The sequence below is a fragment of the Syngnathus leptorhynchus genome, chromosome 3 (assembly GCF_054491065.1).
Source record: "Syngnathus leptorhynchus isolate UIUO chromosome 3, UIUO_Slep, whole genome shotgun sequence".
NCBI classification, from domain to species: Eukaryota; Metazoa; Chordata; class Actinopteri; order Syngnathiformes; family Syngnathidae; genus Syngnathus; species Syngnathus leptorhynchus.
Genome location: NC_141197.1, coordinates 6895033 through 6911726, shown reverse-complemented (window position 1 = coordinate 6911726; position 16694 = coordinate 6895033). Strand labels below are relative to the sequence as shown.

The window sequence follows — 16694 nt, the reverse complement described above, 5'->3', positions numbered from 1 at the left end:
CACCATTTTAATCAAATTGGGTTTCACATCTGTTGGACTATGACTTTTCAAGGACAAGTACGGACGGGGATGAGGGACGATTATTTTATCAATAAGGACGGCAGAACGAGAACGGAAGGGTGTTCAGGTTGGGGACGGAAGATGGAAATCATGGAAATAATTTTGCTCCGAGCTGCATTTGATTTCTTAAATAAACCAAAAGAACTACTAAATGGATACTTCTCTGCAAAACATACTCAAACAATAATGTCCCTCTCTCTTACTGTCACAAAGTAGCTCAAATCTTCTTACACTGTATACTCAAGATTGTGATCCATTGTTTTCAGTCTACTAAAACTGCCAGCAGCATGTAGACATTAACAAGGAGCTAAGCTGGTGCAGAGACCAAGAGATGAGGAAGAGGGCAGTGATGAAGATGGAGAGCTGTTATTACATGCGGAAAGACACTAGACGACTTGGCCACACAACCCCTCGAGCTAAAGGTTTCTTGGCGGGCCTGTGATTAGAGTTAGCTACTCGACAGAGCTTCAAACAATGAGGAGCAAACAAAAAAGGTGCTCAAGCTCCCTCTTTCAATGACTTGTCTGTTTGAAGACATAAAAACAGGCATTAACCTACCTGGCTATAATCCGATACTATTTTATCCGGAATGGACTCAACATTTACATTTGACTCGATTGCACACCAGCGTACAATACTGAAGGGTTTAGAGAAATTTGAAAAAAAAAGAACTAAAAGTAGTGAAAAAAAAAAGCATCAAAATACAAACGCATAACTGACTGACTGTTTTTTGGTATTGGAATGATGAAAGGAGAAGGGAATGCTTTGCAATACTGTATTAATGAAAGCTGTAGTGAGTCTGCTTAAGTGGATTCTTGCTAGAGTTTTTTTAGTGAAGTGAAGGTGACCGAGTGTGATTTGTAATTGGATTAGGAAATTGTAGGGATGCTTTGACTGGAAGAAGGAAGAGAAGCATGCCGGATGGCGTCTGCTTGTTGTTGATGAACCATCCCTTGTTCTCATTTCATCCTCCCAGCAGAAACCGCAGTAAATTCTATTTCTTTTTCTCTCGTGCAGTAAAGGGTTTGGTGAATTCACTAATAACCAACGTGAGAATGCAGCCTGGTCGTCAGATATCCTTAGCGGATGCTTTTTTAAAATACCACGCTCCCATTTTCAGATTCCTAGCCATCAATCGTTTCTAGTCAACAGTGATGCCTAGCCCCCCCCCCCCCCCCCAAAAAGTTAAAAACCCCAGCTTTACAGTATATTATAATGAGAAGTAGGACTAATGACACAATTCAAATAATGACTGAGTCAAAAATACCATATTATAGCAATGTAAAATAAATGCATAATGGGTTTTGTCTCACGACATAAAGGCCAATTTGATACCCCTAGTAGTTTCATCACAAGAGTAGCTCCCTGAGCTGAATGAATATCAATTATGGCATGGCCTCATTCAGTCTTCTATGACACACAGCCACCTTGGCACCTTTTTAAGCCCACTGAATGACTTTCTAATTATGGTCCATTTACCTCTTCTCTGGGGTGGTTTCATTTTCTATGCTTGCTGGCGCTTCCTGTAGGTCAGGGAGGTTAGCGAAGTCATCTTGTTCGGCCAGTCCAATTGCTAGAGACAGAACAACCATCTTCCCCTCACTGGACACAGACGTCACATAAACCAACATATAAATACACTCAAATATCATTTCAGAGTACAGAAAGACTGTACATATCCAATTTTATTCAGAATAGCAGTATGTTTACAATACGATTAAAGCTAAAACTTGTCCCCATACAGTCATGTCTTTTATTGCCTCTGCAGGTGTCTACATTTTTCTTTTTGGTACAAATTAAAAATAATGCACAGATTTTTTCTCACACCAATATTGTTACCTTTGTTTTGTAGTAACTCAGGTGGTTGCATCATTGGATTGCTAAATGTCAATGTAATTTCATGATCATGAAGTGTTTGGGGGATTCTTCTATCAGGTCACTATTTTGTTAAAACCTCAGAAAGAAGTCTTTAGGTGAATAGAAAATACTTCAGAAGATAGCTTCAGAAGATAGCTTCTAATAACGCTAAAGTTTCAAGTAGAAAGGGACAGATGGATGTTTTGCTGCGCAAGTCAATGTGATTTGTTTTGATCGAAAGTGTGATGCATGAACACGCAAGTTCTATTTACGTAGATCAGTATTTTTAATGTCCATGAAAACACATTGCACATCATTCTTCTTATTTCTCTTGCCAATGCGTTTCTTTTATTACAGAGTGGACACATTCTTGTCTCAATCTTTTCAGACATGCAATGATTGAGACATCCATCACCAGAAATATTATTTCCACACCATACAGAATATTCATGTACAAAAGAAGTTGTTTTCTGAACGTTGGTTGGTTGTTACCTGAAAAACTTCCGATTTCCACAAACCATATTAAATTAAACAATATTACCCTACAACAGCATGATTACTGCGGTAGAAGCAAAAAGAAATCCTTTCAATGTGTAGTCATAAATGAAAAAAATAGAGAGAGAAAAAAATGCAAAAATGTCATTCTTTTCATTCATGATTTTTACTATTTTACAGGAAAAATTAGAATACTGTAGCACATTATTTATTGATTAAATCATTACTATCATTTTAGTGTTTGAATGTTATGCTTGATTAATTTCTGCTTCTTCAGAGAAACAGTGAGCCAGCTCACATTTGGCTTAAATGTATTCAGTTGGAGATTCAAATTCAATGTATGTCTAAAGAAAGGTTTTCAAGATAATTTGAAAATTCAAAGCATACCGTAGGTTGTGGGTTGAACATGATAAGCGTCTGTGGAACGCACGAAAACAAAAGGTTTTTGAACATTTTCTTTGCTTCGTGACTTATTCTAGGGCACATCTATAGACATTGCTGTCTGCAAGCCGGCACAGTCTCATAGGAGCAGAATTTGGTCTTCCCTTAGCTATTCCAAATCATGAAAGGGATATTATTATATTTTTGCATCGGTTGTGCTAGTTTTTGCATAATTTTCCATTTCCCCAGCCTATTTACCCGATTGTAATTCTTTGCCTAACAGGAGGCGTTTTGTTGGCGAAATATTGACAGGAAGAAAAGTGTCCAACAAAGGCGTTGTTAACAGTACCAGCACATGGCTAAGGAAAATAGATCTGTACAGATGACCCGAAACGACACGCGCACTGTGACCTGAGGGCGCGGAAATCATTACCAAGACATCAGTTCTATTGATTAGAAAAGAGAGGCTCACTGTTGCATGGCAGACCTGGAGTCACTTGGTTATACTGCCGCATTTGGTTATTCATCCCCCCCTGACCACAGTGGTACTCCGCGAACCCAGTGTGTGTTTCTTCCTCAGGCTCTAAAACTGAGGTGTTTGGCCAAATGGGGGTTTCAGGGACGAAGGGACGTGCCACCTACCGACGCCCTATATGTGGCCAGCATTATTTGAATGATGATTCACGTAGGCAGGGAGGTCACTGGCCTCAAGACACTGCGAATAGAAGATGGAGAGGAGCATCGAGCATGTGCATGTGTGTGTCTATTTGTAGTTTGTGGAGGAAGGGGCATTTATGTCAAGCTGCTTTATGGAGCATATCCTCTGTAATCTATCAGTGTGGCAAAATGTAGGGTCTTTATGCTCACTATCTTGAACTGCCAGTAGTCTGGAAAACTCGAACAATATCAATGCTATTTCCTGACTCGAGACGTCAGGAGTTCAGACTACTGTCACGGCAGCACTTACAAGAACGACTTGACGTCCAGCCCTCTGTTGCGGATCTGTTCCATCATGTGGTCCCAGCTGCCTGGATTCGACCTGGAGCGTCCGGCCCCTCCCCCTCTGTATCGGGAGGCTCCAGCCGTACTACCCCGGACCCCTCGTGGGCCCCCACGGTGGCCCCCAGCACCTGGACCCGTGTGTAGTTGGCCCAGGCTCTGTGAGGTGACTGGGGGGTCGTTAGGCCCCGGAGGGGGCTGGTGGGTGAGGGGCTGTTGGAGGCTCTGTTGTCGGACAAGAGGCCGGGGACGAGCCACAGCTGAGGACGGGATGTGCTCCAGTGTGGAGGTAGTTGAGAGGGAGGCGTCTCCAAAACTGAACAGAAACACAAGCGACATATGATCAATAAAACAAGGACAATAGAATTTGTGATGGTAGTCTGAGGGAGAAAGAAACATATTAAAAAAAAAACAACAACAATGGAAAGAGGTGAGAAAGAGAACAGATGTGACCAATAGTAGGAGTAAAGCTCAGCTATGGAATTATAGCACTTTGGTGGCATGGTGACACTATCTAGAATTCTTTTTTGCAGTGGTTACCTGATTTAGTTACAGTGTGGACCAGGGCTGGAATGTCACAAAAAACACAGGTGAGCTGCAACCTATCTTAGCAGCAGCTGACACCCACGACGGATCACCAGAAAATGGCACATAATGACGAACAAATTGACAGTTTAGAGCGTTAATGTCATGATCTTATTTCTCGGCCTGTGTTTCCGTTGATTTTGATGCTGACAAAGGCAATCATTCGGGCTCATTAGCACAGTACAAGCAAAAGGAAGATGGCAGATTATTGCATTATTTCGCATGGTTGTTCATCGCTCAGACATTTGGACCTTTATTAATATGTCCCCCCCCTATGTCCGACCTATTGAGTCCACAAAAGCATGACGAGGACATGCAAATTCCATACAAGGCAGGCCTGTGAGAATTCTGAGGTAGATGTGCTAGTCCATAATACTGACTACAAATGATTGATGTTTTTTTTTTTTTTCTTTTCCTTTGTTGGCCATTTTTAATTCGATCCGGGACTTTTATTGGATCAAATTGGACTGTGTCGGTTGTCCCTAATTAAATGTATATTGTACATATGCATAATCTTAGAGTGTTACTGAAACTTCAACTCAAATGAAGTGTTCAATGCACATCTGCACCACTAAAGTTTTTAATCTGTCTCTAATGAGACCTGAATTGCTTAGCAATTACGTATTTCCCTGAAGCTCTGTCCACATGATCACTCCTTTCCTTCTTAAATCTCTGTTAATTCAGCTTTTCTACACTTTTGAACTCTCTCTAGTCTCACTCCATTCCTACTCCATCTCAAGTCACCATTCTTTAAATCAGACCAATTACCAGTTGATTACTCTTAATTAGAAACGTGCTTCTGCCTCTATCGTCTCCTCTATCATTGTTGTCTGTAAACTTGTAAAGAGGTGTAAACAGCCCTGTCTCGGCCTAATGCTGTTCAGGATTTACTGCTTGAACTTATGTTTTGCAGCACTTTGCGGAATTAACTCTGCTTGAACTCTATTGGAAAGTCAGGGGATGAACACCAGGAGGAGAAAGGCATTGCTGGCATTCATGCAATCATTCTTGTTCAATAGACCCTTTTAGAGTTTCTAAACAATGTGGCGTCATTTTGAGGGCGTGGCTTAGCTGGAGGGAAAGGTCCATCCCTTCATTTGAATATGCAGGTTAGCATATTTCAACAGAGTGTTTACGTAGGAATGGATGAGAATTTTAGTGAATACGTGAGTAAACTGACTCTGCACAATCGTAAATGACAAAATATAACAACTTGAGTGACGACGTTTGTGCCAAGTCAACGACATGGTCGTAGGCTTCGGCCATTTAGCGCCTATATGGCTTGTCCAAGCAGAATTGGCTTTTGATGCCTAAAAGGACAAGATTTGCAAAACAATTTCAGCTTCTTACCAGCCAGACACAGGGCTCTGTGCTGCAGTCCGAAAGCTCCGTGCCCGCCACCAAAAGTCACCGACCGCCATTGGTATTTACTTTGTCTTCCAGAAGTGCTCACAAAAAGCACCAACAAAGTCAATTCTTTCTATTCTCTCCCATTATTTGCATTCCGAGTTCACTTTTGTTCTTGCTTGAAAGTCAATTAGGGTGACTTTAAACCTTGAATGATTTTGTAATTAAGAGAAACTAAAGAGTGTGAAAACCAGACAGAGTGAAAAAATACCAAATAACAGAGGCAAATAAAGGAGAAGTGAAAGCTATTAAATAGAAATATGTCCACATAGAAATACTATAACATTACAAATAACGATAATGGATTTGTTTAATAATCAAATTTAGTTTTAGGGTAATAGGCTGTTTGCATATGAACATTAGCGAAAGAGATCAGAGTGAACACAGATCGATACAGCTAAAATGGAATGAAATATGTTAGATTAGGGTCACTTACTCTCTTGGCTGACATCCTGATGACTTTGCTACTTGACCTGGCAAATTCAAGCCAGTGAGCAAGCTTCTTTTGATTACTTTGCCAAAACCTTGCATATTGAACAGGATTCCAGATCAGTTGGATTAGATTGATGTACATAGTGTATCAGTTTTACATATGGATGTGGGTTCACTGTACCTTATATTGTGGAGAGAGGTGCAGCACAAATGAGCGTTCAACATGTTGTCATTATTGCTCACATTGTTGGTCATAGAATATTAACTGTTGTAATAATGGTGACCACACTGGGATTCATAAGGTACATTATGCATATGTGATGAAGCAAAATCTCCAAGCCTGGGCAGTTTCTGCTCCCATGTGAGTAAATGCAAATACAAAAGTGTCAGCACGAAAGAGCACAGGGTTATGAGTCTAGGTAAGACTGCTTGAATGATCATTTTAAGAACTAATTGTCCAAAATATAATCTAATCATACTGAATAGCTGTGATCATCTGCACATTTGACCAATAACATCTTGTTTGCTGAATGTACCGCTTGTCAAATGCAGAAGAAAGTCGAGATGATGAAGTAGATTGGCTTTTAGATAACCCAAATTGCACTTCTCAAAAAACAGGTCTTGCTTTCACCTGATAAATAGAGGAATTAGGTTACATCTGGCTGAATTCACCATATTGAAGAAATGATTTTGATTTGTGCAAATGACCCAATACAATATCTACCCTGCTGTTTTATGCAGCGGCCGACCTGGAATTAAAAAAGATGAGCAGATGAGCTATTTTTGAAGATTTCCTCTGAGCCAGTGTTTTCGTTGATAGCCATGAAATTGTCACAGCCTGAACTAAATTAGAGCCCGCAGAGTAACAGTTTGACTTGGCTTGACATCATCTGGTGGAGATAAAGTGCATTTAACTTTCGACACTCTCACAGGCTTTAACCAACAGTTAATGGAGCATCACTCCCATGCAATCCAAGACAGCTGGCTACCTCCAAACACTTTTCTCCTTTATGCAAATTTAATTCAGAAACTCATTAGTTGGAGGCATCCATTGTTCCCACTAGGGATTGGCTATTTGAACAGGTTTTGGTGAATTTAGTAAACAATAAGAAAAATGAACATGCTTTTTATAGTATGTCAACATTTGTGTAAGATACAAAGTACAATTTCCAAAACGAACTCTTACTTAATAGATAGAATAATATTTCATGACAAACACAGGATGGCTGCAGCAAAGACTAACACTGCACGAAATGTTTTGGCATTTCGATGCACAAACCAAAAATGTAAGTAAATGAAGTAACATCAGCTAACTTCTTTACTTCTTTTCACCGAGAAATATCACATGTACATGCTCGTGTAGTTTGGGATATGAGCTGAAAACACGCACATTGAACCAATAAATAAAACCAAGAAGCGCTGACTAAATGAAACTACATTTTACATTTGTAATTCGAACTAAAATGAACTAAAGTTAGAATAAAATTGTCCTTTGTTTTAATCTTTGTCAATTAATTTAATACCGAAGCTTTTAACAATGATTCTTAATGTATTTATTTTGGTGTTACTGTACGGCTAATGTTCAAACAAGTGTTTCGTAATTCTAGTTAACTTGGTAACACAACACTTTGAGTGACTTTTTTTTATTTATCTTGCATGCCACAAATACTCCTTATATTAAAAAAAACCCACGCTGATAGGAAATCAAATAAAAATTAAATAAAACATTTTTGAAAAAACAAAAACCCATAAAAGCTATCAAACTCGCTTTGTAAAGTGAACAGAATATAAATTCCAAAACAAAATAAAAACTAACTTGAAATAAAAATTGCAACGTTAATGTAACCTTGCACTAAACCCACCAAACAACATCAGGTATAAACCAAGGTTAGATCAATAGAATTTCTCTTTGGGGAAAAGCTCATAAGAACCACAAGTGGAATCAATTGGTCATGTGCCCCTCAGCTTCCACTGCCCCCGGGTTTCATTTTGCATACCCCGCCACCATCACCATGCGGGACTTACTTGCTAAACCGCAGGCCTCCTGCGTGCATGTGGCTCTGGACCGTCTGCCAACGTCCAGCCCTGCTGCCCCCAGTCAGCATGCTTCGAATGCTGTCACTGCGACTGGGCCCTGCCTCAGCCCCAGAGCAAGCACCGACCCCGCTGTCACTGGCCCCCGGCGAGGGTCCAGCTCCGCCCTGCCTACTTTTATCCACAGCCCCACTGAGACGGACAAACACGAGGGAAGGATCAAAAGAGGACACCAACGAAGACAAAAGACGGACGAACGGCATAAGGACAAAGTTGGAGAGCTGTCAGTGTTAGCGTTGAGGTTATCCAAGGCAAAATGCAGCCAAGTGTTCATCAGCCAGTAAAAGTTTACTGACTAGCCACAATGACTTGGGAGAACACATTATTTTCTTCTATGGGCACTTCAAAGTAGTAACAATTACGCTGGCAAAAAAAATATTGGTAATGGCTGTTTGTTCTTATTGTTGACAATTTATCAAGACAACAAGCACTTCGGATGAACTAAAACACCTGTGGCGAACTTCATTTGTATCATTGGGAGTCAGGCACAACGGGGGTTGCATCATCAAAGTTTTAAGAGGACAACAAATATTAACAGTCGTTTGCAGTCGACTCCAAGATTCTTGATTTCAAAAAATGGTGGTCATATTGGAAGAGTTGATACATAATATTCTGCGATAAAATACCCCATGAAGAGAAGAGCCCCCACCCCCACCCCACTAAAGTTATGCAAACCACAAATTGGAGGAGATAGGACATCAGAACAGAGACCTCCCACAGAGTGAAGACATACCACAAGACTTAACCAGGGCATCCTTTGTGACAACATTTACACAACAAGTACAGATTGAGGGTTAAATAAACAGACTGCAGGTATTCTCTGTTGTGTAACTTTAAGTGTCGTAAAATGCCAGCAGATTTATCCCAAATGCCTCCTAGGTCAACATCCTAAAATCCGGGCTAATATTAAAATAAGAGTATAAATAAACCATGTTCTCATGAGAATTGCACAGGAATTGCAATCTAAACAACAAAACACAACGAAATATGTCTGCCATGTTTTGATGTTGCTGAAGGACTTTACAATTTTATGCAGTTACTTGCAGTTACCATTTCCAACGGGAATGATAAATTCAGATCATTGGACTTCTTTGGTAGCAGGTCTGTCATAATGCTTACATTGTTTGTCCAATACATACATATATATATATATATATATATATATATATATATATATATATATATATATATATATATATATATATATATATATATATATATATATATATATATATATATATATATATATATATATATATATATATATATATTTATATTTATATATATTCTATATATTGTATCACTGTATCACTATATTCTATATATATATATATATATATATATATATATATATATATATATATATATATATATATATATATATATATATATATATATTTATTTGTTTTTTTATTTGTTTATTTGTTTATTTATTATTAATTTGTCGAGTCTTGTTTAATAGTACTGTGTGGTGCATTTAACTGGTTACTTTGAGTCATGCTATGAGTAAAATTATTTCTGTTTTACATTAAGCAGTGGCTTAACAATGCTGTATGTGTATGCAAGTTACAATGTTACTTAAAACAGTTAATAACAGTGTTATAATGGAATATTACTTCAATTTTCATAAATTGATATTGGAGTTTCCTGTTTGTCCAATTTGATTGTGTTCTGCTTTGGAGGTTACACTCCATTCTGTAGATGAACCACCATAGGGCGTTGAAATGGCTCAATGGAGTTTTACGTTTCCTTAAGCCACTAACAATTCTGGGTGTTGACAGTGTGGGTTCTGACAAGTAATGAGCAAAGACAGAGAGACACGAAGAAGATGTGAGAAGGGCAAGATTGGACAAGATGCTACATAATCACAAACCAACACCTCACGAAGGGAGCGCGGAGACCACCCCATGCAAAATAAAATATTCAAAAAGAAATAGAGTGACCAGTCAACCCAACACAGATGCTCACTGATGTATACTTATAATAAATATACATGAATCCAATCAAACAGTCGGCAGAGTTGCTAAAAACATTGAGATATAGTCTGTAAGGGTCCTCATGGTAACGCTTCATGGGCTGAAAGTTGCAAAAGTTCATTCTCGACTTGACCACATTTAAACAATGCAATTTTAACATCATTATATATACGATGGATAACTCTTGTTTCCTTTGACCATTATCTGAAAGAAAGCGCAATCTACAGGCATCATTTGCATAGTAATTGTAATTTCTACCAACATGAGGGTTATCCTTCATTCAAAGCAATATTGAGGGAAGGCAGGGTACATTTTTATCAGAAGCTGCATGGCTGGCAGTGCATACAAAACATCACCACACTGTGGACATGCCTGAATGGAAAACATGAGGATTACCATGGATGATGGGAGACTTGAGGTAAAATACAGTATGTACACCAGACAGCATGAATACAAGTTGAGATGTTCTGTCCCATTTTCTCGAGGTCTTTTCATATACAGTATTCTATTCCATAAAAAGCCTTGGATTCAAGGACATTAGTGGCAAGCTCCAATTGACTATCATGTTCGCTTGACTTCAAGCGCCACACTGATAAAATACATTGTTTCTTAAGGAACACTGACTGAGACTCACTTGGGTGTGAGGCGAGGGTCACCATAGGGAGCATAGGGAGACATGTTTAAGAGGAACTCCTTCGGTGGGTAAGAGCTCCACCTCTGTTGCACATTGCTGCTGTCATTATTATTCCAGAAGTCTCTGTCGAGCTCACTGCAAGCAGAGAATGTGTGAAAGACAGTTAAACGACATAAGACACCTAAGCATCATAACAAGGAGGGAACACAGGTGATTAAATCTAAACCACAGTTCAATTTTAAAAGTGAGCACAAAGTTGTTTTTGTTACATTTTTTAGATATCACTATGATATCATCAATTATTCACATGTTTTGTATTTCTTGATAAAAATAGAGGCTTGCTGCACCAGTTAGAATGCTAAAAGGCGAGCTATTTACTCAGAAACCCGACATAAATCATTTCCATGTGTCTCCCATCTGCAAATTTCCTGTCACCTACTTGATGGCTTTATTTTCCCCTCGACCTCTCACAGACTCTGGAGAACTGGCAGCTTCCACCCCGGGCTTGTTTCTCTTCCCCTGTGGACAGACAAGGTAGAAGATAATGGGGGATACTTTTGGATGATCTACTACATGTCCAGTTGCTGTTCTGTCAATGGGCCACTTGTTTGCATTGAGTAGTTTTATTGGGTGAAAAACATTGCTAGGGTCATTTACACAGAAAAAAGAAATAATTAGAAAAGAATTTCACTGCAGGTCATAAAAATAGTAGCTATTATTCTTCCAGTAAAATATTACTTGCTTTAGTGGAATTAATATTATTTATCAACAATGATAAATAAAGAAAACAATGGAATAATCAGAAGATAGTACGAAGAGGGATTGTTGGAGGGAGGTAAGATGTTTCAAGTACATGCGACAAACATACAAACAAACAAACAAACAAACAAACAAACAAATAAATAAATAAATAAATAAATAAATAAATAAATAAAAAATCCCCCAAAGCATGTGGCACAATGCACACATGGACCAAAATAAATGACAACTACTTAATAGGGATAACGAGGATCTCAAAACTACAGATATTTGGTAAAGAGTGGAAGTAAGGTGCTGAATAGACGAGCCATGGACAGGCTAGCGGTAGCAGGAGCATGAATGACAAAAGGAGAAACTGATCATGAGGCAGCATGAGACCATCAGCACAGATTAGGGAGAAGGTATACACGCAGATAGATTCTTGCGATATTACATTACTTGAAAAACAAAATACAAGAAAAGTGCTAACCAGTACGCCACTGTGCCGCTCACAACCCAATGTAATGCATTTCTGTTTATAAAGCGCTTTACTTTTGTGAAATGTCGAATGCATCAAGGGATTTTCAGGAATCGAATGACATATTCTTCAAGTACTTCCAGGTCATCTTGTTTGGATTGGAAAGGAAATTTCTTAAGCCAAACCAAAAATGGACATGGTGCCAATTGTAGCAAACTTTGGGCAAATATCCAAGTACACCATAGACTTTGAGCCAGCCAGTCAATTGTAGAGTGTGTTCAATATAACCATCCACACGCACATTCATGCCTAAGTAGATATTTGAATTTTCAATGAATTTAAGATGCAAATGGTGCTGTGCATGGAGGAGATGCACAGGGGGAATATGCAAACAGGGTGCTGAGATTGAAACCCAAGACTTCTGGACTTGAAGGCAGACGTGCTATCTTTCGGTAAATCAAGCCACTTTCAAAATCAATTAATAATATTAAATGTCTGTATCTATGATTTCTTTTGAAGAAAAACATTTGTTGGGGTTTATAGATTTTACCATTGGAGCGGAAATGAACTGAAAAGATTACATGTCATTATACCAAACAAAATAGGACAAAGGCGGAACTGCATTAGCATCATCTAGTCACTGACTAGACGATAGAATGAAAGTGGTGACACTTTGACAAGGACATGGAGATAAAAAGATAACAGGACAAATGCAAACCAGACGTTTTCGAATAAAAGGGGAAAGACAAACGATAACAGAGAAACACAGACGGTGATCGGCAGGATAAGCACAGATAAGTTTACAATGATACTGATGGCTGATATTAAGGAGTAAGAGGGTGCATATGATGCCTTATATTTACAGTGGAACTAAAAATGCACAGCCATAGCCATGTTTTGCAATTTGAGCAGCCTTTCAAGCTCATAATTTGCTGACGCAATTTTTGATTTTATTACATTGGTCAAACTTTTTGGTAAGGGAAGCGAAAGCCTATCCTGGTTGACTTATACTTGGCACGCAAACAATTTTAGAAGCTATTTTTCCCTAACCATTCTCAAATTGCCTTTCTCAGAAATTCAAAGCGAACAATTTACTGGTATAAGTGCTCACCCTGAAGCCTAATTTTGAGCTATGAGTTGACTGCTCTCACAATGCTATTGAGTTGGTGTTCCACTTTATTCTTTCAGTACTCAGTGGCAATAATGCTCTTTTCAACCTGTTGTAATCTAGCAAATAAATCATGAAAAAGATGAAGGCATTTCTGTCAATTTAACACCAGAATTTTAACTATAATGCTCAGACCGGAGGAGTATTGGTTTGCATGGAATGGAATCTCAACTCCAAGTTACAGTCAGGTTAATTAGAATGTGACTGTTGATATATGACCGGCAAGTTGTGCGTTGACTCTCACCAAAGTCGGCTGCGAGAGGACAGGAAATGGATGCATGGATATTAACTGATGACGATTGTTGGAGATGTGACCTTTCTGACATTTCTGTACACCTGTGTGAGGCTGATAAAAGGTGATGATGACACATATTGGATGGTGACACTGAATGATTTCTGTCCTCTTGACTTCAATTCTATATTGTTCCTCTGTCTGTCAGTTTGTCACACAATCCTTGTTGAGTCTTAAGCTATCACTCAAGAACTGGGTCACCTTTTTTATTATTAGTATCTATACACTTATATTACAAAAGAAGGACGTCTCCCGCTATATATGATAACAATTTGAATCCCAAGGTTTTGTGACTTTAGAAACACAAATTCAAATAATGTGCAGCCGTTCCAAATTGTCAAAATTACTCCAAATCGGTGCAAAACTAAAACAGTATAAAAAAAAAGTCTGGCATTTTACAGCAGTATTTAGACTATTTGTGTCCCTGTTTCAAACCACCAGACAAAGCAAAAATGACATGATGCGGCTCGAACTGTATAGGTAGATTCACATTTGCTCCAACAGCAGAGGCGATTGCTCCGAGCCATTCTTATTAGCATATGAATCATTAGTATGGTGCTGGAGGCATGAGGCAAGCAGCCACGACGCACAAAGCGCGTGGCCCACAAAGCCCTGATTACAGAGCGCAGTAAAGTTTCCGATTGTACTCGCTGTCAGGGACAAATATGCAAACCTTTCTTTGGCTCCGGTACCTTGTACTCCGCATGAACAACATGAAGTAAACACTCACTGAACACATTCTGTCCAAGGTCACAGAATGGAGAAAGCAAAAAGCGTGACTGCCCACGTGAGTGCAGTTTACTTTCAATGGCCAAATGTTACGGGCTAGAACATGGCAGGCTGCAAAATGTTGAATGTGTTTGTCATTAAAGCCATCTGCTTTCAGTTCTATATACTGATATCATGCTGTACTTTTTAAACTTTCCTACTGACCAATTTATAAGAAAAAGTTGTCCTTGGATTTTGAATCAATACTGGAAGTGGAAAAAGGTCGTGTAAATTGGCATACGGCAGTGTAGTAACAGTGAGTTACTTCTTGGATACGGATTAAGATGAAAAGTTACCAATCTCTGAAATAACAAATTTGCTCATATTTCATTTATATTCATCCAGCTGTCCATCTACCTGTCCACCCGTCCGTCTGGACAACAGTCTCCATTTTTATTTATCATTATAAGGGGTATATGAGCCGTGCTTTGTCATGGGTGACCCAGCCAGGGGCATAAAGCCCCAGACATTTTGGCTCCTAGGATTATTAGGACATGCAAATCCCTCCACCACGATAAAGAGGGATTGTTATTCTTATTATTCCAATTATTGTGCTGTACATTGTATTCTTGTTCATTTTTCTTCTGCTCGGCTGCTCTTAGTTGACTTGAACTCGCCCTTTAATACAACACTCCCCAGACAGATCTTCGACTTCACCACTGGATGCTGGATTAACAATGTAGAGACACAGCAATGAGTCTCAAAACCAACTTTCCACAAGTGTGCCCACTGAGTCCTCTCCTGTATATGCAGTACACACATGGCATCAGACATTAAATTTGCAAACCACCACGTTAATTGGTCTCATCTCTGATGGAGATTAGACAGCATACAAGGATGAGGGCATAGCTTGGTGGGGTGGTGTGTGGATAAGTCCTTAAAATCACAAAGACAAACAACTCATTGTGGGTTTAGTGAGCAGGAAATATGGCCCCCATCACTATTAACGATATTAATGTGTGGAGATGGTGTCCATCTTCAAGTTTCTGGGGATACACGTAAACTCAGACTTCCAACTTGGCTTAGACATGTCAGCAGTGGTAAATGATGAATGCCAATATTCTCAATAAAGACAGCATGGTAGAAACAGGTTAAGGCATGTTATTTGTATTCGAAGCATCAACATCAATAAAAAGGGACAGAAGTGCCACAGGGCATGAATTACTGAGATTTCAAATAGTGAGTTTTAAATTGTGTGTTCTCTTGAACAGATTGTGTGCGCTGTTGCGCGTGATTTACTAAGACTGTGATCTTTTGCAAGGATTCCAAATAGCAGGTGCCAAATTGCATGTTTTCGTCACGCTAGCAGATTGCAGATTGTGCCTGATGTTGACGACGAGACAAAAAGTGGTGAAAACTACCTTATTTATATGAGGGCTTAGCCTTTTAAGTAGCCTTGATGGTTTTCACCATGGAACATTTGGAAGAGCACTGTAAGCGTAAAATGAAGTTTGAACTGATGGAATTGGATGTGTAAGTGGAAGAGACTGACTTTGTAAGAAAGAGAAAATGCTCACACTTTTGTGTACCCTGCATGGAGTGTGTGTGAGTTTGATTTTGTGACAATAATTGCTGATCTTTAAGTGCCGAAAGCAGTTGGCTATCTATTGCACATTTACTTAAAATAAGTCCATGTTTTATTGGCATTTATTATTATGCAGTATCTGGAAAATTCCGTTCTCTGAGATGATCCAGATATTTGGAAATCCAGAATTGAAAGGACTTTTTTTTGTCATAAGGGTCATTGCATGCCGCTTTCTTGTGTCAACTCCAAGTTAGCCCTCGTATCGTTCAGAAGCTCCAAAATTACTTTACGGTATTGACACCTTTTTTTTTTAAACAAGTTGTGTTGGCATTTCAAAAATCTTGAAACAAGTGGAAAAGTCCCATTATTAATATTACGTACGCTCTCATAGACGCTCTTGGATTGGAGTGGTTAACTGACATGGCAACTGATTGATTAGAGAAACATATACTGTTACTTACCAGTTTACGCTGACACCATGTGCAGACACCACAAAGAGCTACCAGCCAAAGGGCACATACTAGGAATGCCAAAGACACCAGGAATACACTGAGAGACACTGAACCTAAGTGAGAAAGACAAAGGAAGGTGGACACACAAAGAGGAGAAGAATCAATTGATGTTCCAGTTAAATAACATCATAGCTTTGTGTTCTTTTGTGTTGAATTGAAGGACTGACACAAGGGTGACAGAACTTTATATTGTAGAAATACATAATGCCAATTGGGAGCCAATCCCTCTGATGCTCTGGCCTGGATTCCCTTTTGATTCATCATCATCTGCAAGTTGTTATCAGCGAGAGTGA

At 39.0% G+C, this 16694-nt stretch overlaps 1 protein-coding gene across 1 annotated transcript in view; it reads right to left on the bottom strand.

Annotated features, from left to right (window-relative positions):
• syt7b (synaptotagmin VIIb) overlaps positions 1 to 16694 on the bottom strand; it is a 65505-nt gene that overhangs the window by 16484 nt on the left and 32327 nt on the right. The window contains exons 3-8 of the mRNA XM_085907190.1: positions 16351 to 16454; positions 11360 to 11439; positions 10921 to 11055; positions 8242 to 8442; positions 3761 to 4108; positions 1540 to 1662 (exon numbers count right to left, since the gene is read on the bottom strand). Of these exons, the coding sequence (XP_085763316.1) occupies positions 1540 to 1662; positions 3761 to 4108; positions 8242 to 8442; positions 10921 to 11055; positions 11360 to 11439; positions 16351 to 16454 (991 nt within the window). The remainder of the gene's footprint in view (positions 1 to 1539; positions 1663 to 3760; positions 4109 to 8241; positions 8443 to 10920; positions 11056 to 11359; positions 11440 to 16350; positions 16455 to 16694) is intronic.